Here is a 25,841-nt window from a genome sequence, read left to right on the forward strand (position 1 = left end):
TGCATCGCTTGAAGGTGCACGGTTGACCCCCCTCAAAGAGTTGTCCCAGGGTCTCCAGGCCTCCCGTGATCCAGGGCCCAAAGTTTCGAATTGACAGGCTGGGTGAAAAAGACGGGTTCATGAACACTGGGGCGAGGGGGCTAAGTCCCACTGGAATCTTCTTTAGTCTCAGGGCTTTGTCCCAGACTGAAATGGTATGTTTGGTGGACGCCAAGAGTTCCCGCCATCGCCGCCGCTCTGGAGGATGGACGTGTGGGAGAAAGCGTAGAGGCAGGGGTAGCTGCGCCTGTTCGAGGTCCACCCATCTAGGGCGATTAGTAAGTATTTGCCATGATTGAATACAGGCCAGCTGGGACGCCATCTGGTACTTTTGTAGGTCTGGAACCCCGAGACCGCTGAGCCTTGCGTTGCCCAACATCGTGGATTTAGGGATCCTGGCTTTTATCCCCTTCCAAATGAACTGCAACATTTTCTTCTGTAGGTTTTGGAGGGCTGGGGCCGGAATCGGGACCGGGAGAGAGGAGCAGCCGTAAAGGACCTCAGTAGCAAGTTCATTTTACATGCCGTGATACGGCCCATCAGCGAGATCTCCTGTGCAGCCCACCGTTTGAGGTCTGCCTCCAAGGCTGTAAATAATGGAGTGAAATTAGCCCGGTAAACCTCACCTGGGTTAGCTGGGATCTGGACCCCCAGGTAACTAATTTTGGTGGTCATCCACTATACTGGGCACAGCGAGATTAGGGCTTCTCGGTCTGTCGAGGAAAGGCCCACCGCCAGGGCCGCTGACTTCCGAAAATTGATGGCAAAGCCCGTAACCCTTCCATAGCTTGCTATCTCTGCCAGGGCTTGAGGGAGGGAAGAGCGAGGCTTTGTAATGGTTAGGACATCATCCCCATAGAGGGCCAGTTTATGATGGGCTGAACCCGATTGGAAGCCATTGATTGCAGGATTCAGCCTGATCCGCTGGGCGAACGGCTCCATAATGAGTGTGAAAAGGAGCGGCGACAGCGGACATCCCTGTCTGGTTCCACAAGTTAAGGCCATGGGGGAGGAGAGGGTGCCATTGACTCTGAGAAGGGTTTTGGGCGCTTTATAGTTAGCTAGGGTCATGGTGCAGAATTCCAGGCCGAAACCAAACGCTTCGAGGGTGAGCCTCATGAAGGTCCAATCTACTTTATCAGATGCCTTAATTGCGTCCAGGGCCAGCAGCACCGACTCCCGGGAGTCTCGGGAGGCCAGCTCCACCAGGTCTAAGGTCCTGCGGATGTTGTAGGCGGTGGAATGATGTTTGAGGAAGCCAGTTTGGTCGGCGCTGATTATCTCCGGTAAGACCTGGGAGAGGCATGTTGCAAGAATTTTAGAATATATGTTAGCGTCGATATTAAGTAGAGCGATAGGTCTATATGACGCGGGATTCTTCGGATCGCCTCCCGGTTTTGGCAGTAGGACAGTGATTGATTCCTGCATGGATGGGGTTATTGTGCCTGAGGTTCTGAATGAGTTAGCTGCACCAGAGGCGCCAACAATTGAGGCTTGAAAATCTTATAGAACCTGGCCGTAAATCCATCCGGGCCGGGGGCCCGGGACTTGAGGGCTTTTATCGCCACGTCCACTTCCTCATCGGTGATCGGTGTCTCCAGAGAGTCATAGGCTGTCTTCTTTAGTCGGGGTAGCGCTGCTTGCCGGAGGTATTCCTTTTTGTTCTCCCACATCTCGCACAGGAGCGGTCATCACCTGGGTCAGGTGGGCCGTTGCAAACCGAAGTTTGTCCTGATCGGCATATTGGATTTTGCCATGTTGATCCCGTAGACCCACAATCGTATTGTTTCTTCTTGTCCTGGCTAGTTTGCCCACCAATAGTCTATTTGCTTTGTTGTTCCTGGCATAGTAAAACTGCTTAGCCTTCGCCATTTGGTGGGCAGTATGTTCAGTATAGTGGGCCTCAATCTTCTTCTGCGCTATCAGGATAGCCTGCTGTGTTTTAGGGGTCCAGCCCTTCTCTTTATGGAGCTTTTCAGCTTAATCCAATTCCTCCTCGAGGCTCTGACGAGTTTGTCGTCGATGTCTGTGGTAGGCCACTCCTTGCGCAATCAATTGCCCCCTCACCACTGCCTTCACTGCGTCCCATTTGTTGGCAGGGGAGGTGTCTTCGCTGGGATTCTCCTTGAAGAAATTGGTGATCGTGGTTGCGACTGTGTTTCTGGGAGGCATTTCGTTCAGGATCGGATCATATAGTGTCCATCTACGCTGTAGGGGATTAAGTGGTTCCTGCACTCGGATCTCTAGGATCACCGGGGCGTGATCAGACAGGATTCTGGAGCCTATTGTCACATCGTCGGTGAATGTAAAGATTTGCGGGGATACCAAGAGAAGGTCTATCCTGGAGAACGTTCTATGGACATACGAGTAAAAAGAGAAGTCTGTTTCAGACAGATGGAATACCCTCCACGAGTCCACCACCCCTAAAGTTCTGAACAATTTCAGGAGAGCCAAAGTTGTAGCGAAGTCCCCAGCAGAGGGCGGGTGCGACTTATCCTTGATGGGGTCCGGGACCCCATTGAAATCACCCCCAATCACAATCTGGCCCTCCAGGAAGGGAGAGAGAGCTGAACTTAGCGACTCGTAGAAGAGCGCCTGGCCTGAATTGGGCGCATACACTGAAACTATGGAGTACAATTGTCCCCGCATCAGACATTTTACCGCCATGTATCGCCCCTCCGGGCAGCTCATGGAGTCTTGGATCTGAGGGTTCAGCCCCTTCCCAAACAGGATTGCTGTGCCGCGTCGCTTAGAATTTCCAGATGCGAAGAGTTGCTTTGGGAAGTACCGAGAGTGTAGGCGCCTGTGGTCTGCCGGCAGTAGGTGAGTCTTCTGTAGCATCTCCACCGCTGCTTTATCATTCTGGAGTTTCTGTGGGATGGATTTGCGTTTTGGAGGTGAGTTCAGTCCCCTAACATTCAGGGAGACAAAGCGGAGAGACTGATATTACGGGACCAGCTCCGGGGGCTCTGACGAGCACCGCGGGGGGGGGGGGGGGGGGAAATGCAGAGGAATTAGCCATCACGTTGCGGAGGGTGCAGCCGTAGGTACCCTTGCCTTCAGGGTATTTTGCTCGGGCCTCCAACGGGAGGACCGAGATTTAACTGGGGGAGGCAGACCGGTTGTGGGTCGGGAGCCCCCCCCTGGCCAACAGGGCCAACGAATACTGAAAGGCCAACATGGCTAGGTTCATCAATAGTCTTTGTGGATCGCTCCATGGACTCATTGGTGGAAAGTGCCTTGGAGCTGGGCATGAGCCGTGGAATGGTGCCCGCTGCGTTAGGAAGTAAGCTCATCTGTGTTCCTGCGGGCGTTGCTTGGGTCCAGAATGCAGGACCGGCAAACTGGGAGTGTGAGGGCCGGTGTCCTCATCACGCGACCCTGCTAGGCTATTTCCTCTTCCGGAATCTCGGGACCTTCGACCAGGAGTTTTGTGTGCGAATATGAGCCGCCACAGGGTCCGAGCCTGCTGACGCTTCTATGGGCGGCGAAGGAGAGGGGCTGGAAGCGTCCGGGTTTAAGATGTTTTTAGCATCTTCGAAGTGGCTAATTCTCCTTACAGAGCCTTTGTAGGAGAATTGCAAAGCGGTGGGGTGAAGCCATCTGTAGCAGACTTTTTGGGCTTGAAGAAAGGTAGTCAACGGGCAGAGGGCTCGCCTCCTCTGGAGCGTGAGGGGATAGGTCTTGAAAAATCTGGAGGGGGGGTCCCCTGGAAGGTGATGTCATCCTTGGAGCGGCTAATCGCCGAGATGGCTTCCTTTGTGGTGAAGAAGTGCACCCTGGTGATAATGTCAGGTGGGCCAACCGATTCCACTCCGCGACGAGGGTTCAGCCTGTGAGTGCGGTCTAGGAGCAGCTGCGAGTCATCAAGGTCCGGGAGGAGGGATTGAAAGAAGAGGCCCACGTATTCCGCCAGTCCCCTGTCAGGGGTCGAGGCAGGAACCCCTCGGATGCAGAGGTTGTTGCGCCGGGCCCTATTTTCCAGGTCCTCCTGTTTGTATTCCAGAATATCGCATTTGTCCTGCAGGAATCTGATTGAACGCTGGACCTCGGCTAAGGCGGAGGAATAATCCCGGGAGCGATCCTCAACCTCCCCCAATCTCTGTTCTGCTTCCGAGACCCTTTTGTCTGTGCTCTCGAGCTTGGCAGAGAGTTCCGTCATGCAGGACCTGAATTCTGCTTTGATAGCAGCCATAAATTCTCGGATGTCTTCTCTGGTTGCCAGTGGTCCCTTGTTATCCAGGGATTCCCACGAGGCAGAGGGGCAGGAGTCCAGTTTCTTCGTTTTGTCAGAGGACATCAACATGGCTGCTATGTCTGAGGACTTGGAGGGTTTCTGTGATCTGGACATTGTGTCGCTTGTCGGCGGCGACTCAAAGGCCAACAAGAGCTCCGCAGTCTCGCAAGAAGCCAAGGAGAGTCACTTCACTCGTGCAGGTTATAGCCTTGTCTGAAGGGGAACAAGGTCGGGGGCAGGGGCGCACCAGGAGGAGTTCAGAAGGCTGGCTGCGGTTCAAGCCTACCACCAACGTGGGTCGGAAACTCTTGGGGGGTGCAGAGTGTCCAGGCACCGAGGCCGCGGGGCACGATGAGGAGTCCACTAAGGGCGGGCCGCCGCGGAAGCTCTCCAGCGTCTCCCTGGAACCCCCACCCGGGAGTTGTGGCCTCTACCTCTTTCTGGCTGTAGGAGGGCTACCAGGCTTAGTTCCGGAGCGGGACCCTCCTGGGGATGACACAGGGGTGGGCAGGGGGACCCCACTGCATGCCGATCGCCTCAATCGCCTCTGCCGCGGCCTCCGGTGCCAGGGACTCCCCACTTAGATTCAGGCTCCGGCGCTTCGGGGGGGAGGGACAAGCCGCTCCCCGCAGACAGATGGTGCCAGTCCGCTCGCTACGCTATGGGCGATCAACACCCCCCGCTTGTATGCTGCGTCCGGGTTCGCCTCCATGTCCCTGTGACGAGTGCGCACAGCCGCGCGTCCCCCATCTTGGTTTTCTCGGCGGGAGAGGGGGCCGGGTTCTGTACTGCGATTTGGAGTGTAAAGCTCCGATATCAGCCCCTCATCTCAGGACAGCTTGTTCTCCAGCGGCTCCTACATCTGTGGCCGGTGTTGCTGGATCGATTAGGGCCCAGGAACCGCATACATTCAAGCACGGCAGCGGGCCATCCACGGGCGGCTTCAGAGGAGCGACCTCATCGAGTCGGCTCCAAGCCACGCCCCCCTGGTACAGGAATTTTAAATTCACAGCTCACCAGCCACACTTGGCCCCCGATGGGTTAGGTGGATGGGAACACCTGGAAATCTTCAAGGTGTCCTGTGAGGAGGAAGACAAGTATGCAAATCAATACTCCTGTTTTATGTAAGCTGTGAAGTGCACAGTTTTACCAAAGCACTACCATCAGGTGATGGATCCTACCAAGCAACTCGAGACGTTCTCACAAAATATTTTACACAGATGGTTAACGTCGGCTATAAGAGATTCCAGCTTCACCAGACAAGCCAAAGCGCGACTTAATCCTTGTATGCTTTTTACATGCGCTTGAGAAACCTTGCTACCCCCTGTGCTCTACCCCATGAAGGAGAAATTAAAGCGCAAATCATTCAAAAGTACCTCTCATTACACCTAAGAAAACAAGTAGTATAGGAATTTGCAAAGAATCCCGGAACTAGGGATGCCACACAAACTGGCAACATCTCGTTCTGCTCACATGGAAGAAGCCATGGAAGACCTCAAGGTTGAAGGAGCACATCATGTGCAAACCTAGTCACAACCAACATAACAAGTCTGAGGACGCAGCCATGCTAGAGGCTGCCAATTCCCATTCACCGGGTCCAAGATGCAGCCTACTTTTTCCTTCAAAATGCGTCATAGATTCCTTCGTAACTTTCCCCTGCTTCATGAAATCACATTACCATGTCTGCTCCAGTGAGCTGCATTTGCTACAACACACTATCCTTTACCAGGGTTGCCAGTAATAAGGTGCTCACACAGAAGTAACCTTGGTGCTCTCACCCCATGGCAGTGGTGGGTCACTACATAAGCTTAAAGGCTGCAGTATGATTTGGTGATCACTGTGTAATTTCAAGCTTTGGTCACATTCACATAGCCAACATATTATAATTTCTTCCATGGTGGTTTGTCTTAATGTAGTTGTAATAATGCCACCTTTCAGCTGTTGAATGGTCTCTCACCTATGCTCTGATCCCCTGCTTTGTATCTTGGCTTCTGTTCATCCTTTGAACCTTTGTTATCTTTCATTGTCATTGAAGTATAATAGTTGTATGTGTGTCTCCTCTTCCTGTGCTCTTTACGCTGCAGGTTCCATCCAGCTCCAGTCATATACCCCAGACTAATTCTTACTGCATTTCTGGCTTGAGGTATTGTCCTCCATCCTGGCCATTGCCTTATTGCTCTGCCACTACGAACCACGGTCTGGAACATGCTGAAATATCTCACCTCCTTAATTCCTTTCTTAAAGCTCTTCGGGGAGGCCTCTCTGACCCGGTTTTGTTCTTAGGGGCTGACACTTGAATGATGAGAATCAAATAAGATTGAGCTGTTGTGAACTGCAACATTAACGTTTGTTATTGGTAAGGAGCTAACGTATAATGATGTTTTCGTTCTATTTTATTTTTATTTAACAGAGCATGTATATGAAACACCAGTTTTGTTACGCATTAAAGAAGAGGTTGAACCCTATAGCATGATACATGAAGATGTGGAGAGAGGAGAAAGCATCAGGAGTCCCACAAGTGAGTGAATAATCCATACTATATTAAGAATGAATCAGCTGAGCAGGTAATTACTCTACGAAGATGCCTTAATTGGCATCCGCCTTCACTATGTGAGATGTTGGTGCTCATCCAAAGAGTGATGTTTCATAGAGACTTGCCCATAGTACATACCCTTTGTTACACCCTCTTCCATCTCACATCTCACTGTCAATTTCCTTTCGAATAAGAGGGCAGATCATTGACCTTTACATTAAAGCTGTCATTACCCTTCCTGCCAAAGACTGAGACGATAGAGGCAAGTAATATGGCTTAGCTAAATATACATTAGCCTTTGATATTTGTATTTGTTTCCAATGGACGCATCATATATTAACATAATACAATCCGGGCCTGGAATTAGGAAAAGATCAAGAAAAAAATTCTATCTAGGTTTATATTTATGAAGTATATGTCTTCTCTGATGAGAAATGACAGATGGTATGATCATGTCCTGAACGTAGTCATCCTATAATGGGCTGGTTGTTCATTTTTATTCCTTCAAGATTAGTTTCTTTTGCCATAAGCAAGACACAATATATCCAAATTTCCATTGGTAGTTTTGTTCCCTTGTGGCAAGGCAGATAACCATAGAACATAAGTTAAGATATAGGCAATACATAAACCTCATGTAAGTTCTGTATGTGGCAGAATCAACAAACACAGGAATCCTAAAGCAAAGTTCAAAACCCTTTATTAACATGATCAAGATGGGTGGGATTATTTCCGTGAGGGTCTAGGGAATTTAACTTAAATAATAAGGACCACTAAGCACCACATCAATGCCTTGCAACACTATCTCACCAGAAAGTATGTCTTCCCTCTTTCTTGGGGGTTTATTCCAAGCTGCGCTACCACTCTTTATCCATGGGTTGCCCTCCTGGGCCTGTTGGTTCTCTCAGAATGTTCTTCTTGGTATGCTTCCAGTCATTGTCCACACCCTTTTGCAGCCACAGCCAAACATGGTATAAGGATCTGGCCTGTGCTTTCCCAGCAACACCTGTCCTGGCCAGTTTTTTCTCATATTTGCTTCTGCTCTCCACTCTTGTTCTTTCTCTCCTTGATCTGCTACCTGGTCTATTTCCCTAAGTTCTTTAATAGCACTCTTGACTTGTTTATTATGGTTTTGATTGTTTATTCCTCGGAATGTCTTTACTCTGTGTGAATGGATGTTCCCCGTTCTCACATGTTCCCTTTCAAACGTTTTCTCTATTCTACTGGAGCTGATCAACCCCAGCTGACCATTCTGCCTCTTTTGCTAATTTAACTTAATTATTGCTGGTGCAGTAACAGTTGAGGACTTATAGGCCCAGTCCCTCATGTTGAGATCAGACAGCAGTGAAGTGGCGGCTTAGCAGCTCTGTAGCCTTAAGCTTTGTCTCCTGCGCAGCTCCGGCTCTGAAGCATTACTGTTGTATTTGCTACTGCACCTCTATACAGAACAGACGAATCCCGGGTTCAGGGCACGCCAAGGTGGATGGCGGCAGCAGCAGTGCTCAAACAGTTCTCTTTAGGGGAATTGGATATGAATCACAAATCGGTGCTGGGTTTGAACATGAGTTTGGAAATATTACTCTTTTCCTGAGTAGTAACTGGCAGTGTTTTTGTTTTTATATTTTTTATTTTTTCCATTTTGTTATAACGTAACAGTAAACCAACACCATTAGCATACATTATAGAAATCTCAGTATAACCACCTGGACAAAGATAGAATTTATTGCATTATGAAATTCACACAATTTGTCACAGTTGAATGGATACTGTCTGTTCATGCACCCTTATTACCTGCAAGATAAATGATTTGCCTAAATGTAATTGTCCAGCATTTAAGTATTGGATGCATCAGCCGATTTGTTAGCAGACTGTAAATCATCCCTCTCTGTAATGTAGGACCTCATATTCAGCCATATGTCCTTTGGTTAGGGTGAAGGCGGCAATATCGAACAATAAGCCTCTTCATTAGTATTACAATACTCATATTTCGAAGGGATTGTGTCCTCCGACGTATTCCTTATCTTTGATAATACGTTTCCAGCTTGCTGGCCTCGGAAATATTTTCTGTAGAGGGCGTTGCGCGTCGACGTCCGCCGAGTCGATGCCCCTCGACAGCCACCGTATCGGCGCCGACGTCACCATGCCCATAAATAGCCACGCGCTGCGTCCGTTGCTCAGTTCAATTTTTCCGCGCTTCGTGGGGCCTCGGAACGTCGTTGCTCAGTTCAGTCAGGTTTACTATCTATTTTGACTAGAATATTCCTTATCGTTGTCGATGGCTTCTTCATCAGAACCGACGACGCCACGATCCGGCTTCAAGAAATGTCGAGACTGCAGTAAAAAAATGTCAATAACGGATCCACACAGGGTCTGTTTATGGTGCTTGTGGTCCGAGCACCATTGTTCGGAGTGTGAGGACTGCATGTCCATGACGGCGAAAGCCGTGAAGGAGCGAAAGGGGAAGCTCGAGAGAGGTAAGTCAACCAAATCCTCCTCGAAGGTTTCGTCGGCTGAGTCGAGGCATTTGTCTCTTCGCCGTCGAAAACAAACATTCCCATTCTAGATCTCGAAGCAGCTCCCACCATTCGTCGAGATCTAGACACTCAAAAAAGAGACGTCGAAGGTCCCATTCCTCGTCGTCTTCTGTGTCCCCAGAAAGAGTCTCCTGTCCCACCAAACACAGTTCTCAAGCTGAGTGGGAGGAATTCAGAAAGAAAATGTTAAGCGTCTTCGAGAACGCGGCCTCGACCCCCTCGAAGACAGCTGAGGGTGATACCCTGGGTGAAAAACCCAAAAAATCAAAACGCCGCGAGTCGCAGCACCCGGCGAAACATTCCACCCGAGAGCGCCATGAGCCATCGGGTAAGAAGGCACCGTCTTCGAAGGGTTCCTCGACGCATCGGTCGATCGACTCGACTCCATCGTCGACGCCGATGAAAGAGAGGACCAAGGCTCCACAGCCGAGACCGTCGTCGATGCCCTCGAGTAGGATCCCGATCCTCTCGAGTTCTTAGAGACCCCTTCCAGTTTTTTCGACGCAGTTTTCGGCACCTTCGAAGCCTGTTACATCGGCATCGACGACATCAACATTTTCTCGTCCAATAACGACGAGTTTGGCTCCTTCGGCCCTAGAGATGGGCTTTACTTCATTTCAGAGGTCAGAATACCCTGGTCTTTCTTCGATTTATGAAGAAGGGGAAGATTCTGACCAGGAAACATTTAGTTTACAGAGAACCACACTGCCTACTGCAGAGGATTTCACCTCTGAAGAAAGAAGGCTGAAGGAACTACAGGAGTCACTTCATGAGGCAAGTGGACTGGACACTTCCCCAGAAGTGGAATTTGTAAAGCCAGACCCAGGGGAGCATGCCGAAACACCATATAGAACCCTGATGGCTAGAATAATTGAGTTTATGGGTTGGTCTGCGCCTTCACCTGTTTTCCAACAGGATGATCTAACAGATATATTGGACAAAGGCCCACAGGAGGACCCGGTGGTCCCCTTCCATGCAGCCCTACAAAGAAATATTTCATCTAATTGGGAAACTCCCGAAGTTATCCCAGCAGTCAATAAAAGATTGTCGACAAAGTATAGGGTAGTGGCTGCTGACCCTGAATACCTGTCAAAACACCCGACCCCAGAGAGCCTGGTGGTTCAAGCGGCAACTTCATCCAGCAGTAGGACTGCTTACCCTACTGTCCCACAGGATAGGGATGATAAGAGGTACGACTCTATGGCAAAGAAAGTCTTCTCTGCCTGTAGTATGGCGTTGAAGTCCATCAACGCCACCTGTACGCTCGCCAGGTTCAGTCACACGCTATGGGAGTGTGCTTCATCAGCGGCTGACTGCATACCCGAAGGAGAGGAAAAGGAAGCCTTCCTTAACATCATTAAAGATGGCAAAGATGCCATGTGCAAATCACTTCAAACGGGCATCGATTCCGCTGACATTATCAGCAGGGCCATGGCGGCAAGTACAACAATCCGCAGGCATGCGTGGTTGCGAAAGTCGGGCTTTGCCCCTGATGTACAGGCCAGACTTTTGAATATGCCCTTTGACGGCTCTTCATTATTCGGGAAAAAGGCTGATGACAGTCTGGAAAAGTTACAGACTTCTAAAGCAGCAGCAAAATCCTTAGGAGCTGCTATCCGCCAAACTCCTTTTCGCCCCTCTGGAACCTCTGGGAGAGGAAAGTCCTTTTGCTATTATTCCGCATTCGGGAAAGGCAGAGGACAGCCGGCTGAAAGAGGCCAAAGGAGATCCACCCGAGGTGGACGGGTCAAGAGTACTAAGACCGCAGCAGCAGCAGGTGCCTCTTTACCCTCGGCATCTGCATCAGCCGCCCCCAAACCACTCTGAGGCCTTCACACACAAGACGCCTGTAGGGGGCAGGTTAACTCACCATCTGAGGGAATGGCAGGCTATAACGTCAGATGCTTGGGCGTTGGAGACAGTTGCCCAAGGTTACTGCCTACCCTTTCTACACATCCCTCAGAGTCATCCACCGGGGAACAGCTCCCTGAAAGTTCCAGATCCGCTCCTCTTGCAGGAAATTATGGACCTGCTAGAGAAAGGTGCCATAGAACCGGTACCTGTAGCGGACAGGAACAAGGGCTGGTACTCCCCCCTACTTTCTCATACCAAAGAAGGACGGAGGACTGAGACCCATCCTGGACTTACGAGAATTGAACAAGTTCCTCAGGAAGGACAAGTTCAAGATGGTAACTCTCTCTCAGATCCTTCAGGCCCTCCAGCTCCAGGACTGGCTAGTATCTCTGGACCTTCAGGGTGCTTATTTCCATGTGCCAATCCATCTCAAGCACAGGAAATACCTGAGGTTCGCAATTGGCAACTCTCATTATCAATTTCGAGTTCTGCCATTTGGGCTGACCTCCGCCCGAGGGTCTTCACCAAGCTGATGTCGGTAGTGGCGACGAGTCTAAGGAGGGAAGGGATCCACGTCTATCCCTACCTGGACGATTGGCTGATCAGGGCCGTATCTTCGGAACAGGCCCAGACCCAGCTAGATTATGTCTGCCTCTTCCTTCACAGACTGGGCTTCTCCCTCAATTTAAAGAAGTCACAGATGATACCATCTCAGAGACTCCAGTTCATTGGAGCGGTCCTGGACACTTCCCTGGGAAAAGCATCGCCACCAGAGGTGTGAGGGCTCAAGATATTCTACAGATGGTCACCAAGTTTCAAAATGCCCAATGTCTCCCAGCCTTCGACTTTTTGAGGTTGCTAGGCCTCATGGCATCCTGCATCTTCCTTGTGCCAGAGGCTCACCTGAGAATGAGATCTCTTCAGTGGGCACTGAGAAGTCAGTGGTCACAATTCTCAGGGAGAATGACAGATCTCCTCCGGATTCCGTACAAGGTACCCTGCGACCTTCAATGGTGGGCCTATCCAGAGAACGTCTTGAAAGGAGAACTGTTTTGGCAACCATGGCCGGAGATAACAGTAGTCACAGACACCTTGCTCACAGGGTGGGGAGCCCATGCCAACGACTTGACCATCAGCGGTCGTTGGTCTCCATCGGAGTCCAGACTACACATCAACCTATTAGAGCTGAGAGCGATCAGACTAGCGCTGAAAGCTTTCCTGCCATCAGTACAGGGGAGAAATGTCCTGATAATGACGGACAATACGGTGGCCATGCACTACCTCAACAAAAGAGGAGGCGTAGGATCACTGCCACTGTGCAGAGAGGCAATGCAGCTCTGGTTTTGGGCAATTCGGGAAGGAATCTCTCTAATGGCAGTCCACCTAGCCAGAGAGAAGAATTTGACAGCGGACGCTCTGAGCAGGCAGAGCACAGTCTCCCACGAGTGGGAGCTAGCTCAGGAAATCCTTAAAGAGATCTTCGCCCTTTGGGGAACCCCTCAGGTGGATATGTTCGCCACAAGCACCAACAGGAAGTGCGATCTGTTCTGTTCAAGGGAATTTGCCCCGAGAGGAGCTCTAGGAGATGCGTTCGTAGTGGACTGAGAGTTTCCACTCCTTTACGCGTTCCCACCAGTCCCTGTTATTCCTCAAATGATCAGGAGGTTGAGAAGATTCCGGAAAACCATGATCCTAATTGCCCCGGATTGGGCCAGGAGAACGTGGTACCTGGACCTTCTAGATATGTCCATCTGCCCTCCAATCCGTTTTCCACTCTAAGAGAATCTTCTCTCACAGAAGGGAGGTCAGGTTCTCCATCCAGACACCAGAACCCTCAACCTTCATGCTTGGCTTCTGAAAGGTTGAGGTACAAGGATTGGGATCTCCCTGATGACGTCATGGAGGTGTTGCTTTCGGCCAGAAGACCAGCAACAAAGTCTTTATCCCGCTGCCGTTGGAACAAGTTTTGCAGCTGGTGTAGGGAAGAGAATATCGACCCTTTTTCATGCAGTACACCAACGGTGTTATCGTTTCTACTCTACTTGGCTAACTCGGGCCTTCAAGTGGGCACTGTAAAAGGCTATCTCGCAGCGCTTTCTATCTTCAAGCGCAATGCGGAGGAACCATCGTATTTCAAAATTCCCCTAGTGGTACAATTTCTCAAGGGTCTAACGAATGTTTACCCTCCAAAACCATTCCAGGTTCCATTATGGGATTTAAATTTAGTTTTAAACTTCTTAATGGGCACTCCTTTCGAACCTCTTCACTCTTGCGCGTTGAGATTTCTCATGCTTAAAACTGTCCTATTGGTAGCACTAACATCTGCTAGGAGGGTGAGTGAGCTACAAGCTCTCTCCTGTAAACCCCCACATACAATCTTCCACAAGGACAAGGTTGTCCTACAGGTGAAGCCTAATTTCCTCCCAAAGGTGGTTTCTGAATTCCATATTACTCAGAAAATTACCTTGCCTTCATCCTACCCTCCTCCCCATCCGGGGAAAGAGGAGGAAAGGCTACACAGGCTGGACCCTAGGCGAGCTCTCAGCTTTTACATCAGCAGAATGGCTAGGATCAGGCAAGCAGACCAACTGTTTGTAGGATACTCGGGTCACAAGTTGGAACTACCCATAACAAAACAAACCATCTCCAGGTGGATTATTTTGGCCATCCTGCAATGTTATAGACTAGCAGGGAAAGAGCCACCCCAAAATCTCAGGGCTCCTTCAATCAGGGGTATCGCAGCCTCTTCGGCTCTCCAGAGAGGGGTACCGGTCCGGGACGTATGTGCGGCTGCCACATGGTCGTCCGCACATACATTCACAAAATTTTACAATCTGGATTCCTCCACTGCTCAAGAGACCAGATTTGGCAAGGCCGTATTACATTCGGTCCATCCCTAAAGGGATACATAACACTATCACTCCCTCCTCCAATTACATACCACTGCTATGTGAGTCTATCAAAGATAAGGAATACGTCGGAGGACACAATCCCTTCGAAGAACAAGTTACTTCTTACCTGGTAAAGTTCTTTAGACGGGATGTCCCTCCGACGTATTCCTTATCGCCGCTCCCATCCATCCCCGCAGTGATAACGTCCCTTGTGGTTGCAGCTTTCAGTCCTTCAAGGTTACTAACCGATTCAGGCATGTCTTTTCTTATGCTACAAAACGGAACTGAGCAACGGACGCAGCGCGTGGCTATTTATGGGCATGGTGACGTCGGCGCCGATATGGTGGCCGTCGAGGGACGTCGACGCGCAGCGCCCTCTACAGAAAACATTTCCGAGGCCAGCGAGCTGGATACTTATTATCAAAGATAAGGAATACGTCGGAGGAACATCCCGTCGAAAGAACGTTACCAGGTAAGAAGTAACTTGTTCTTCTACCTCCGTTCCCTGCCATCAAACATTTAGCTATCACTGAAGCGATACTTAAAAATGCATTTTAACAACTTACTTTATTGAGAATATCCCCAGTAGCCAAGCATGTTGGGTAAAAGTGATGTATCAATCTGTGACCTCTCGGACCATTCCCAATAGGCCAATATCTTACTGCAGTTCCAGGCCAGGTGTGAAAATATCCCGGGCCGTTGCATCTATAGCATATATCCAATAAACTAGTTTGATAGGAGTGAAGCCTTTTAGGTGTATAATACATTTGCCATATAGGAATTTAGTGTATTAGTTTAAATTGAGAGTTTATGGATATTGGTTTAATTTGACCACAGGTCCTCCTGCGAAAGACAATTCCCACAGATACCTCCGATCTGCTCAGGGCGAGTGATGTCTGTTAAGCCTGCGTCCCAATACCTTCATATATAGCATAGTGACAAAATAAATTTGTAGGAGAGTATGGAAACATATAATGTATTGAAATATCACTGCAACAGGAGGTTGCAGGGACGGGGGCCTGCTCTCCTGGAAAACATGCCCTGAAAGCATGCAAGAGATGAAAAACATGATTCAGCGTTGACCTGCCCCTTTCAGACTACCTAAATTAACAGAAAAAAGTATCTCTAAAATGGTCTCCCATTTGATTGACCCTTAATTGCTGAAAGTGTGGACAGAACTGTTTTTTTAGCATCGCATCACAGGAAGTCTAGGTATATAGCATGTTGGTAGTTTAGGTGAATAAATATACCATAGTAATTTTCTGTGTCGCCAACCAGGTAGTATTCCAAATTTGAAATTCTCCCTTTGTCATCATTTTGTGCACATCTCCAGGGAGGGCATTTAGAGATATAGAGAACACAGAGGCCTTTTCAATACAAATATGATGCAATATTTGTTTCTCAATGAACCACCATACTGCAAATTGTGGCTGCGCCACCTCCTAGTATAATTATATTTCCGGAACAGCCAGGCCTCCATGGACCTAAGGTTTCATTAAAGTTTCCAATGCTAGGCGTGGCAGCCCAAATTACTTCAACAATTAACTGACTGATTTCTTTGAAGTAGCAGCCCGAAGGTCTGACGACAACATTCTGAAATGTATAATGTAAAGTAATATATAGTGTAATTTTGGCACCTACACCATTTTGATCGATGATAATCTGTCTATCATGGCTATTTGTGATTTAATCCCTCTTGATTTTCTTTTCCATGGCTTCCAATACCTTTATATAATTATCAATGAATATTCTTTGTCTTTACAGCTACCTCAAAACTTAAGTATTGTTTAATATTTAACTGTGGTTTCAGGTAGCATGACCTTATATTTTAATGAGCTATGGCACTGTGATGGATTAATTCTGAAAGGGACCTATTTCCTGCTCCACCCATCCAAAAACTATTTCATCCCATCTATAGTAGGTTGCAAATGAAGTGTTAATGGTCTCACCATTAATGCACCTTTTTACACCTTGTATATTTCTAAAACATTTTCCTTGCCTGGTCATCCACTCGAGTAAGCTTCCAGACCTATACCTTTCTCCATATTGTATAGCAGCACATCTATACTACTTCTGTTTGAACACTCTCTCTCTCGGCTCTGTCCCTGAACTGCTCTATTGTATCCATTATTTCTCTGAGCAGTGACCAATGATTTTGTCTGTGCCTATCTTATCTCTAAATCCTTCAAATCCAATTGACCCAAGTCCCTTCTAAAATATCATAAGGTTCCAGCCCCGCATGCAATGCATGATTCTCTGAAGCAGCAGAGTATCCCATCTTCTATAACTGAAGCTTAATTCTTCTGAAAAGATATTATGCCTCATTCCGGGTTTGGAGCTAACCATGGAGTAATTAGCTCCATGGTTACCTCCGAAACCGTCCCAAATCTGGCATGGTGAATGGAGTAATTACCGGTCCATTCCAGGGTTGGAGGGACTGGTAATTCCCCATTCACCTTTTGCCCTTTCCCATTTCTGCCCCATAGGGCTCAATGGGAATGGGGAAGGAGGTAATTACGGCACCATAAATTACGGTACCGTAATTGCCTCCGAAGTACCTTTGCCGGTCCCGTACTTAACTCCTGCTAAAAACAGGAGGTAAGGAAGGACCCGCAAAGGGACCTCGGAATACGGAGGTAAGGGATTACCGGCATCGGCACCCTTACCGGTGCCGGTAATTCCTTACCTCCAACCTCGGAATGACCCCCAATGTCATCAGCGGCACCCGGCTTGAACAAGGGACCTTTATAATGCACCATGGTTAAAACGCCATCTGCTATGACTCTGCGGTCTCTAGGGGACGTCCTACAGCAGAGCGGCAAGTGAGGGATCAGATAATGTTCGAGGGAGTATTTTACATTATTGAACATTTTCTAACAATCCTGTAGTGATCATTATGTAATCGATGCACGAAAGTAGATTGTTTACATAGGAATAAAATATATACTCTTTGGTACTGGATGTAAGCAGCACCATAAATCTGTTTGAAATAAATGTTGTGCAGTATCACACTAAAACCAGGTTTGCTTGTGAGGTGATGGTGGTCTTGGATCTTTCAAGTTGAAGATCCAAAGCCATGTTGAAATCTAATGCCCAAATTATAACCTGGTCCAGATATTGATGTTAAAATAAAATTTAGGATCATCTAAAATTGGAGCATATATTAACAGTCACCAATACTCCAGAGATCAAGAGTAGATGACCCTCATGATCTTGTTCCACTTCTTGTAGCGCCTGCGATGTATGAAGACTAATATCTATGCTCACTCCTGCTATGTGCAATGGTAATTTTAATATTAACATGCATATGTCAAGGGTTGGAACGGGAGGTAACGGCCCTCCAGCCCAAGTTATCAGCCTGAGCGAAACCTATGACTATGGCGGCCAGAAATGGAAAGCTGCTGCGGCGGCGGCAGGTTGCACGGCTGCCTCAATCAGGTAGGGGGTTTGGGGCGGAGGGTTCTGATTTTTGGGACAAAAAAAAAAGATAAGGGGGCCCTAGGGGGAGGGGAGAGATGGCTGCCCGTAGCGACGGAAACGGCCTGCGGGTTCCGTGGAACGCAGGCTGAGATTACACGTTTCAGAATCTGATTGGCTGTGCCCACATGCCCCAGTTGCTAATAGGTTTACAATTCCATCAGGTAACTGTTAATGGGTGTTTATACAACCTGGTGGCACAGTGTTTCAGCATCAGGCCAGAAATGACTTAAACTAAAGTATATATATTCCTGAAATTCATGTGCTGCCCAAGCAAAATCCTTAAACGGGTCCTTGTACAAATCTGCAGTCGTGCATTGAAATATATGTTGTGTCCTACAAAGAGAAAACCAACTTCCTTTTTCTACATCCTCAAACCTGTCTCCCACGCCAGCCCTCAGTCTGCTAGCCAAACCCAAACATACAAAATCGTTTCAACATGCTGTGGAGACATTCGGGAAACCGCCATTATTAGATTTTATGCCACAACTTGTCGCCCCTCCTTTCCTCCCTGCCCCACCCCATTGCCTATATTGTAAGTTATATCTAACCGCGCATGCCATTGTGCAGCGTCCTCTTCAAACCTCACCTTCTGCTTCGTGTTGAACTGATTTGAATTGGTCTGGGTAATTTCTTGGTTGATATGATCCCTTTCTGTGAAAATCTTCCAATGCAGCTGGGTCCATAAAGTATCACCTCCTATCTGTCATGTTCTTGAGCTTGGCTGGGAACATCATGATGGCGTACTTCAGGCATGAATCTCGCTGTTTCTTTTTAACCTGCATTAAGTCTGGGAATACCTAAATTCTAATATCTGAGCTCCTCTTTGTCTCTTGCAGCAGCTAGCAGGGAATTTCTGCCTTTAAAGTTTGAATATGATTAGATTTGATGGAGCCCCCGTAGGGGGTATGACGGCCAGCAACCTGTTACTCACCACTCCGTAGGAGGTCAAGGATGTGGATGTATGACCTTGGAGATGATGGGAGTACAGGAATAGATTTCAACCTTCACTTCCAGCTCCCCTGAGTACAAGACTCAGGCTTCCTCAAAAGAGGGGCTCTTTACTACAACGTACCTCTGCTGTTTCGATTGGAACAGGCAGAGGTGTCAATTGAATAAAAGAGCGGTGAGAAAATACACCGCCAATACCAATGCTGCAAAGGAATACAAAGATATTACACAGTGTTGAGAGAACGCAAACAATCAATCAGTATCATATAGTAAATACCTAGGCAGGTATTGGAGTGGAGCTTCCCCGGGATGGATCTACAAAAATAAGGAATTAACTTTAATGAGTGGAAAATAGTCTAAGGGATCAACCTACAGTATTAAAACAAAAACAGACCTGAATTGTGGGCAATGGTTGAGAAATGTCCAGGATTGGAGACAACGGCAGGAGAAAATAACAAACAGGAATATTAGTATAGGGAAATAAGCCCGGTTGGCACAAGTGTTGCACTAATGTCAGGTTGGTGCAGAATCAGGAAAGCCTTAATATGCACTTTGATGGTGAGTTCACAAAGTCTGAAATTCCAATTAGTGTCCCAGAATTCAGCAAAAGGAAATTCCCCACAGAGCAGTAAGTAAATGGTACATTAAAGACCAAGATGGCGTTGGCAGGGCTCACCCGAGGCACTGTTACATTGAGTTACATTGAGTTACCTGAGAACACAGTCATTCAGGCAGGATCGGAGTAGCTGAAGTGCTTCGGGTGGCTGGTAGCGGAGAACCTGCGAGAGGCAGCTGGAGCCGGAAGAATAACGTTACGCGTCTACTGACAGCAAGCCGGAGAGGTGCCGCGAGAGGCAGCAGGAAGCAGGAATAACAATCCAATAACGTTCCGCATCAAGAACCAGGAGAGCACGACAAGGACCAGGGGAAAGAGCGAGCAGGTCAGGAGCAGTCCGGGTCAATGCCGTAGCGGTCGGTAGACAGTGCCAGAAAAGGAGGCAGAGTTTCAATCCGGAAGCCAGGCGAGGGTCAGAACCAGGTAATCAGGTCAAGGTCTCGTGAGGAAGGTTTCACGAAGGAAAGAACGGATGTAACCGCAGTAGCTGTAACGCTAATTAGCAGCAACGAGCCCCTTGAAAGACAGCGGTTTTAAAGCCGTATGGGGGCGTGTCTTGCCGTACGTCTTCTACGTACAAGACGTGTCAGCTGACACGGATTCCACCGTAGTTTGTGCAGACGCCATGGCAACCTGTACCTGCTCCACAAAGGAGCTTGCAAATGAGTCGAATGCTGCAGGGGAGCCTGAAGTGTAACACAACCTATGTGCCCTTTCTATAATAAATTACTGAGAAACCTGTAGATTCTCCAGAATTTTTAGGAGCAATGATTCATTGAAAAGCTGCAGAAAAGCTACGTTTTGCCTTGTATTGAGGTAGATTCCGCAGAGCCAATTTGGCAAAGATTATTTCTTTTACACGTTCCTTCTAAATACTCATACTCCTATGTCCCGTCCCCTTCCTCCATACTTTTGGGACATTCCGTCCTATGGGACGGGACCTGAGCACTTTTTGTAAAAAAGCATAAAATTGAAAAATGTGTCCTTCTCTTTTTACGCGGGGTACCGCACGCGGCCGTAACCCCACCCTCCTTAGCTCTGCCCCGCACATCACCCTTCAGTCCTTTTCTCTGTGTGGTCGGGGCTGGACGCACTTGCATCACCGGGAAGATTTTTTCTTTTCCCGTTGTCCTTCTCTTCTGCTCCGGTTCTGCAGTCGCGTAGTCCTCCGTCTGTGCCGGATCGTTTGGGATTTGTCACTTGTTCCTCTTGCGAACGTTGCTTCGCTATGGCAGATCCCCATTCTCTCTGTTTGGAGTGTCTGGGACCGGATCACTGTTGGGACTCAGCGTCGTCTTTGTCGGTGGGAGGGGATCTTCCAGAATTCCTCTATCGCATTTTCCACTCTTCATCGACGGAAAGAAGAGACTCACGGTAAGTTCCTTACTTTTCAGGGCACCCCGGCCGGGGGACTTCTTCCCGGGCTCCAGGTCAGCAGGATCCTGACGTTCTGGACGACCCTCAGGTAGACCAGGATAAATAAGACCAGCCCCGCTCTATCAGAGCATTCCATGACCGGCTTCTGGACATGTCACTCCTTGACATACCAGTACCTGAGGCGCCCGCTCTGCAGGAAAGGGTGCTTTTAGGGGCACTCACCTTGTCTCTACAGGAGCGCACCGGCCTGTTCCTTCAGAAGGACGTTCTGGCCGAGGCCCGCAAAGTCTGGGATTATTTCCCACACTGGGCTACATATAAATAAGAGAATTGACGCCTGTTACAGGCTTCACAACTCGGAGGAAGTAGCCTTGGTGTCATGTCCGCTCCCTTCCTCAACGGTGGTTGCGGCCACCACTCTGCAATCCAAGCCGGCCTCTGTGACCTCTGCTGCCGCAGCTCAAGTTCTGGCTAAGGAAGACAAGTTGCTTGACTCCTTGGCCAAGAACGTTTTGGCCATCTCAGCGCTGCAATTGCGTCAGGCTAACGTAGAGCTCATTTTGGCAGTGGTGATTATGAAACTGTGGAGGGATTTGGCGGACTTCCAGGAGTTCATTCCTGAGGACAGGCTAGAAGACTGTAAGGGCGGTTTGTCAAATGCCACGGTATTGGCGTAGGATATGCTGGAGGCTACTGCGCACCATGTCGACACCTCAGCTTGAGCACTCATGTTGGGGGTGGACACCTCTCGGCAAGCTTGGCTTCATGCAACAAAGTTTTCAAAGGAGGTCTAAGATAAAGTTCTGGGCCTGCCTTTTGATGGCAAAGAGTTGTTTTATTCTTCAACGGATGAAGAGCTTACAAAGACTAAGGCGAGCATGCAAACTGCCAAGTATCTGTCGTGCTAGTGAAGCCTCCAGTCAATGCTCAGAGATCTGTATCCCAGTCTTGGTCCTCCTCTGGCTTCAGAGGGTTCCATGACCGCAGATCTTGTAGGGCTGATCCGCCGAGAGGTAACTCCCGTCAGAGACAGCAACAAGGTCGGTTTTTCTCTCGGTCTTCAGCCTCCTCTTCAGGGACAGGTAGTCTCTCCGCTGGAAAGTCTGCAAAAAATGTTTTACCGCTCGGACGAACTCCATGGGAGGACGAATCTTGTCTCATCTGGATGCGTGGCAAACCATCACCGAAGACCGGTGGGTTGTGGGCTTCCGCTTGCCCCTCCCCCCACCCCACCGCACCCTTCAATCCTCCCTTTCAGCAGTCGGGGACGCCCTCCCTCAGAGCCGAGGATCCAGAAGCTTCTAGACCTCAAGGCGGTGGCACCCGTTCCCCTAGTGGGACAAGGGGAAGGCTTCTACTCTCGTCAGTTTGCGGTGACAAGCCCAACCAGGCTGGCCTGCGCACCATTCTAGACCTTTCCCAGTTCAACCTTTCTCTTCCCCAAGAGAAATTCAAGATGATCACGCCCTGCCAAATAAAGTCCTCTCTTCAGAAGGGCGACTGGCTCAGCGTTGTGGACCTTCAGGATGCATACATGCATATCCTGATCTGGAGCCCGCATCGGAACTATCTGTGGTTCTCCCTGTGAGAGGAGCACTTCCAATTCCGGTCTTCATGAAGATGTCGGTCATCGCTGCTTTTCTACGGCTACAGGGTATTCATGTGTATCCATATTTGGACGACTGGCTTCTGCGCAGTCCTTGTCCAGTGAAAGCCTTGAGCAATCTTCAGTCTCTCCTTCAGCTCCTGTTTGGTCTTGGTGAACTGGTGGAAATCCTCCAGGACGATCTCTCAGGGCCTGATATTCCTGGGTTTCCATTGGAACACGATCGACTGCACAGTGTACCTGACTGTGGACAGGATGGCGGATCTGTTAACCACGTGTCAAGTTTTCATTCAGTCAGAGAGCTTGTCGGCCTGGTGGTTCCAGAGGCTTCTAGGCCTCATGGCCTTGTGCGTGCTTGCTCTTCTCCTTGCTCGTCTCAAGATGCGACTTACACAGATGGCTCTTCAGAGCTCCTGGCTTCAGGCAGTGGGCCCAGACACCAAAATGATCCCGGTTCCACCCTGCATGATGACAGATCTCCTATGGTGGTCATCTTCCAGCAATATGTCGGTGGGTGCTCCTTTTCAGGAACCCTCCCCTCAAACTACCATTACGACAGACTTCTCCCTTATCGGGTGGGGCGCGATGATGGATCATCTTCAGGTTTTCAAACTATGGTAGCCACAGGACAGACCATTTCACATAAATTATCTGGAGCTTCTGGCGATTTTCCTGACGCTCAAAGCTATCAAGCCAGTGATTGTGAACGAAGTGGTCCGCAACCGCATAGACAATACAGTATCCATGTTTTACATCAACAAGCAGCAGGGTACCAGGTCACCTCCCCTTGTAGATCTAGCCATTCAGATTTGGGAATGGGTCGTTCAGCACAGTGTTTAGATGCTGGCAGTGCACATTTCGGGCCAGCTGAATGTGACTGCAGACTCTCTCAGCCGACGAGCGGTGGTCAGCTACGAGTGGGAACTGAACATGGAGATCCTCTCTGACCCCTTTCGCCACGTCGTCAAACAGGAAACTTCCTCTTTATGCTTCCTGGAACGGGCTTGGAGCTTCTTCCCTGGGGGATGCTCTCGAGATTCCGTGGCACAACATGAGGGCCTACGCCTTCTCGCCTCTTCCTCTGATTCACCGGGCGCTATGCAAGCTCGGGAACACGACGAATTACACTCTCCTATTCATAGCCCCTTGGTGGCCAGCCAGATTCTGGTTTTTGGAGCTTCAGCATCTGTCAGTCTGCTCACTGATCAGGCATCCGCTGATTCCCGACCTGCTTCACCAGAGCGATCAGCAGATGTGGCACCCCTCCCAACAATCATTCAGCTTGGCAGCCTGCTGCCTGAGTTCAAATCCTTAGAACGTTTCAACTTGTCAGCCGATAATGTGTATTATCCAGGCGGCTAGGAATCCTTCGAGGTCTCGGTATAGGAGCAAATGGCTCAGTTTCTGTCACTGGTGTTTAGCTAAGCAGCTGGACCCAAGAGAACCTACTATCGACACGGTCCTGTCATTCGTTTCTCATTTGGCAACTTCAGGCATACATGTCTTGTCTTGTAGGACTTATTTGTCGGCTATCGCCGCTTACCTGTCCACGGACTCTTGCTCTTTTTCATTGACAAACCCTGTCATTGAGACACTTTGCAGGTCTTTTGCATCTTTATCCACCTGTGCGCAACCCGCATCCAAAGTGGGAATTGAATGTGGTCCTCAATATGCCATAAACCTTTTGAGCCCAAGGCTACGGTGGACTTGAAGTTCCTTTCGTGGAAAATGGCTTTTCTGATTGCGGTGACTTCTGCAAGGCATGTAAGTAAGCTTCAGGTCTTGTCTGTAGAACATCCATTCCTCAGCTTTCACAAGGATAAGGTTGTCCTTCGGACTAATTCTTCTTTCCTTCCAAAGGTGGTATCCGATTTATCTGAACCAGTCTATTTCCTTACCATTTTCTTTCCAGACCCGGCCTCGGATGTCGAGAGGGTATTGCATAATTTTGATGTCAGCCGCGCTTTAAAGTTTTATTTGGACAGAACATCTAAACTAAGCTTTTCGTGACCTTCGGAGACCCGAAAGGAAAGCCGGCCTCGAAAGCCACTATCTGCCGATGGATTGCTTCCTGTATTTCAGAGGCGTATACCATTCAGGGCCTTCAGCCGCCAAAGGGAATTCATGCCCATCTTGTGCGCGGCAAGGCAGCTGCCGTTGCCTTCCAGAAATATGTTCCCTGGAAACCATTGCCAGAGCAGCTACGTGGGCTTCACCATCCGCTTTTTGTAAGCATTACTGCTTAGACCTGAGCTCCAGTTCGGGCAGGCGTTTCTTAAAAACCTCTTTCAGTAAAGGACTTCCATCCACCTGTTTTCCTGTGAGGAGTGCTTGGTAATCTCCCAAAAGTATGGAGGAAAGGGGACGGGAGGTAGCAGTATAACAAAGTTACTCACCGTAGTGACTACCTTACTCCTAGTCCATAGCCCCCTTTCCTCCATACGCCTGCCCGCCGTCCCCTCTAATAAGTATCCTCTATTATTGCTTAAATGGTCTTAGACCTGGCGATAGAAAAGGACTGAAGGGCGATGCGCGGAGCGGAACTTGGGAGGGCGGGGTTACGGCCACGTGCGGTACCCAGCGTAAAAAGAGAAGGACACATTTTTCAATTTGATGCTTTTTTTTACAAAAAGTGCTCTGGTCCCGTCCCACAGGATGATGGGACCAGGGGACTATGGACTAGGAGTAAGGTATTCGCACAATAGAAGACTCGGGTTGATCGGTTCTGTGGGGGATATTGTAGTCAAATATCTAATTCAGAGCTTGAGTTCGCCCTCTTGTGAGGTATTTGAGATTGCTTTTAAAACTGCTTCATAGATGAAAAAATATTTTTTTATTAGATTTCTCTATCCACAGGGTATAAAAAGAGGATACATATATATGTATTTCTATTGGATACTTGTATTCATTTTTCAAAATTTCCTCAGAATTCAGGTCTCCCTTGTTATTTCTTCTGCTCTGGTCTTTTTCATAATTTTACCAGAGTCCTTTTAGGGATAATGGTGATTTGCATCTTTTTTGAGGGGGGAGTAAAAAAATGATGAGGAGGCCTGACGAGTTTCAGGAAAAAAATGTATATCTGCTGGTCTGGGTTTGTTCCTGGTAAAGAAGCCACAAAAAGCGTACCGGTTTCAGTGGCACAGGCTAGATAAAGGCCACATTCATCAGGGCTGGGCTGACACTTAAAGGTTGCTGTGCCGACAGATGGGTAAATGGTCGAATAATGCCAGGAGATCCTACCTACTTACAGGGGTCCCCACGAGTATCCGTGTAGAAGGGAAGATTAGGTAGTGCACTCCCCAATGAGACATGGAACATTTGGCATGCTCAAAAATCTTATCCGCATAAGTCGAACATTCACTAAGGCTCGGCTCGCAGGAGATGCTGGCCCGTGTAGAGTTGCTTAGGAGTAAGGTAGTCACTACAGTGAGTAACTTTATTTTCTTTCATCATTTTTTCCATTTCCTCTTTGGGTGTTGCTGCGTGGTTTTCAAGATGGGTTGTGCAAGCTTTCACATCTCTGATTCTACCCTTTTCCTGTGTGATCTGACCGCATAATTTGTGTAATTGGGCTGTGGAGCATTCCGCTTTCTGACCATCTAATTTCTGATGAATCGCTTTTCTGACCATCTAATTTCTGCCTGATTTAAGCCCATGTAGAGTCAAAGTGATATCTGGAATCTTGAGAGGACTAACGGACCAACCTCCCATAAGTGTTTCTTTTTGTGC

At 48.7% G+C, this 25,841-nt stretch overlaps 1 protein-coding gene across 7 annotated transcripts in view; it reads left to right on the plus strand.

Moving 5' to 3' along the window:
• ZNF124 (zinc finger protein 124) overlaps nucleotides 1-25,841 on the plus strand; it is a 567,552-nt gene that overhangs the window by 223,948 nt on the left and 317,763 nt on the right. For all 7 annotated transcript variants that reach the window (XM_069607994.1, XM_069607991.1, XM_069607993.1 and 4 more), the window contains one exon: nucleotides 6,687-6,794. In XM_069607994.1, coding sequence (XP_069464095.1) covers nucleotides 6,687-6,794 — 108 coding nt within the window. The remainder of the gene's footprint in view (nucleotides 1-6,686; nucleotides 6,795-25,841) is intronic.

The sequence above is a fragment of the Ambystoma mexicanum genome, chromosome 4q (assembly GCF_040938575.1).
Source record: "Ambystoma mexicanum isolate Mex_15411 chromosome 4q, UKY_AmexF1_1, whole genome shotgun sequence".
Taxonomy (NCBI): domain Eukaryota; kingdom Metazoa; phylum Chordata; class Amphibia; order Caudata; family Ambystomatidae; genus Ambystoma; species Ambystoma mexicanum.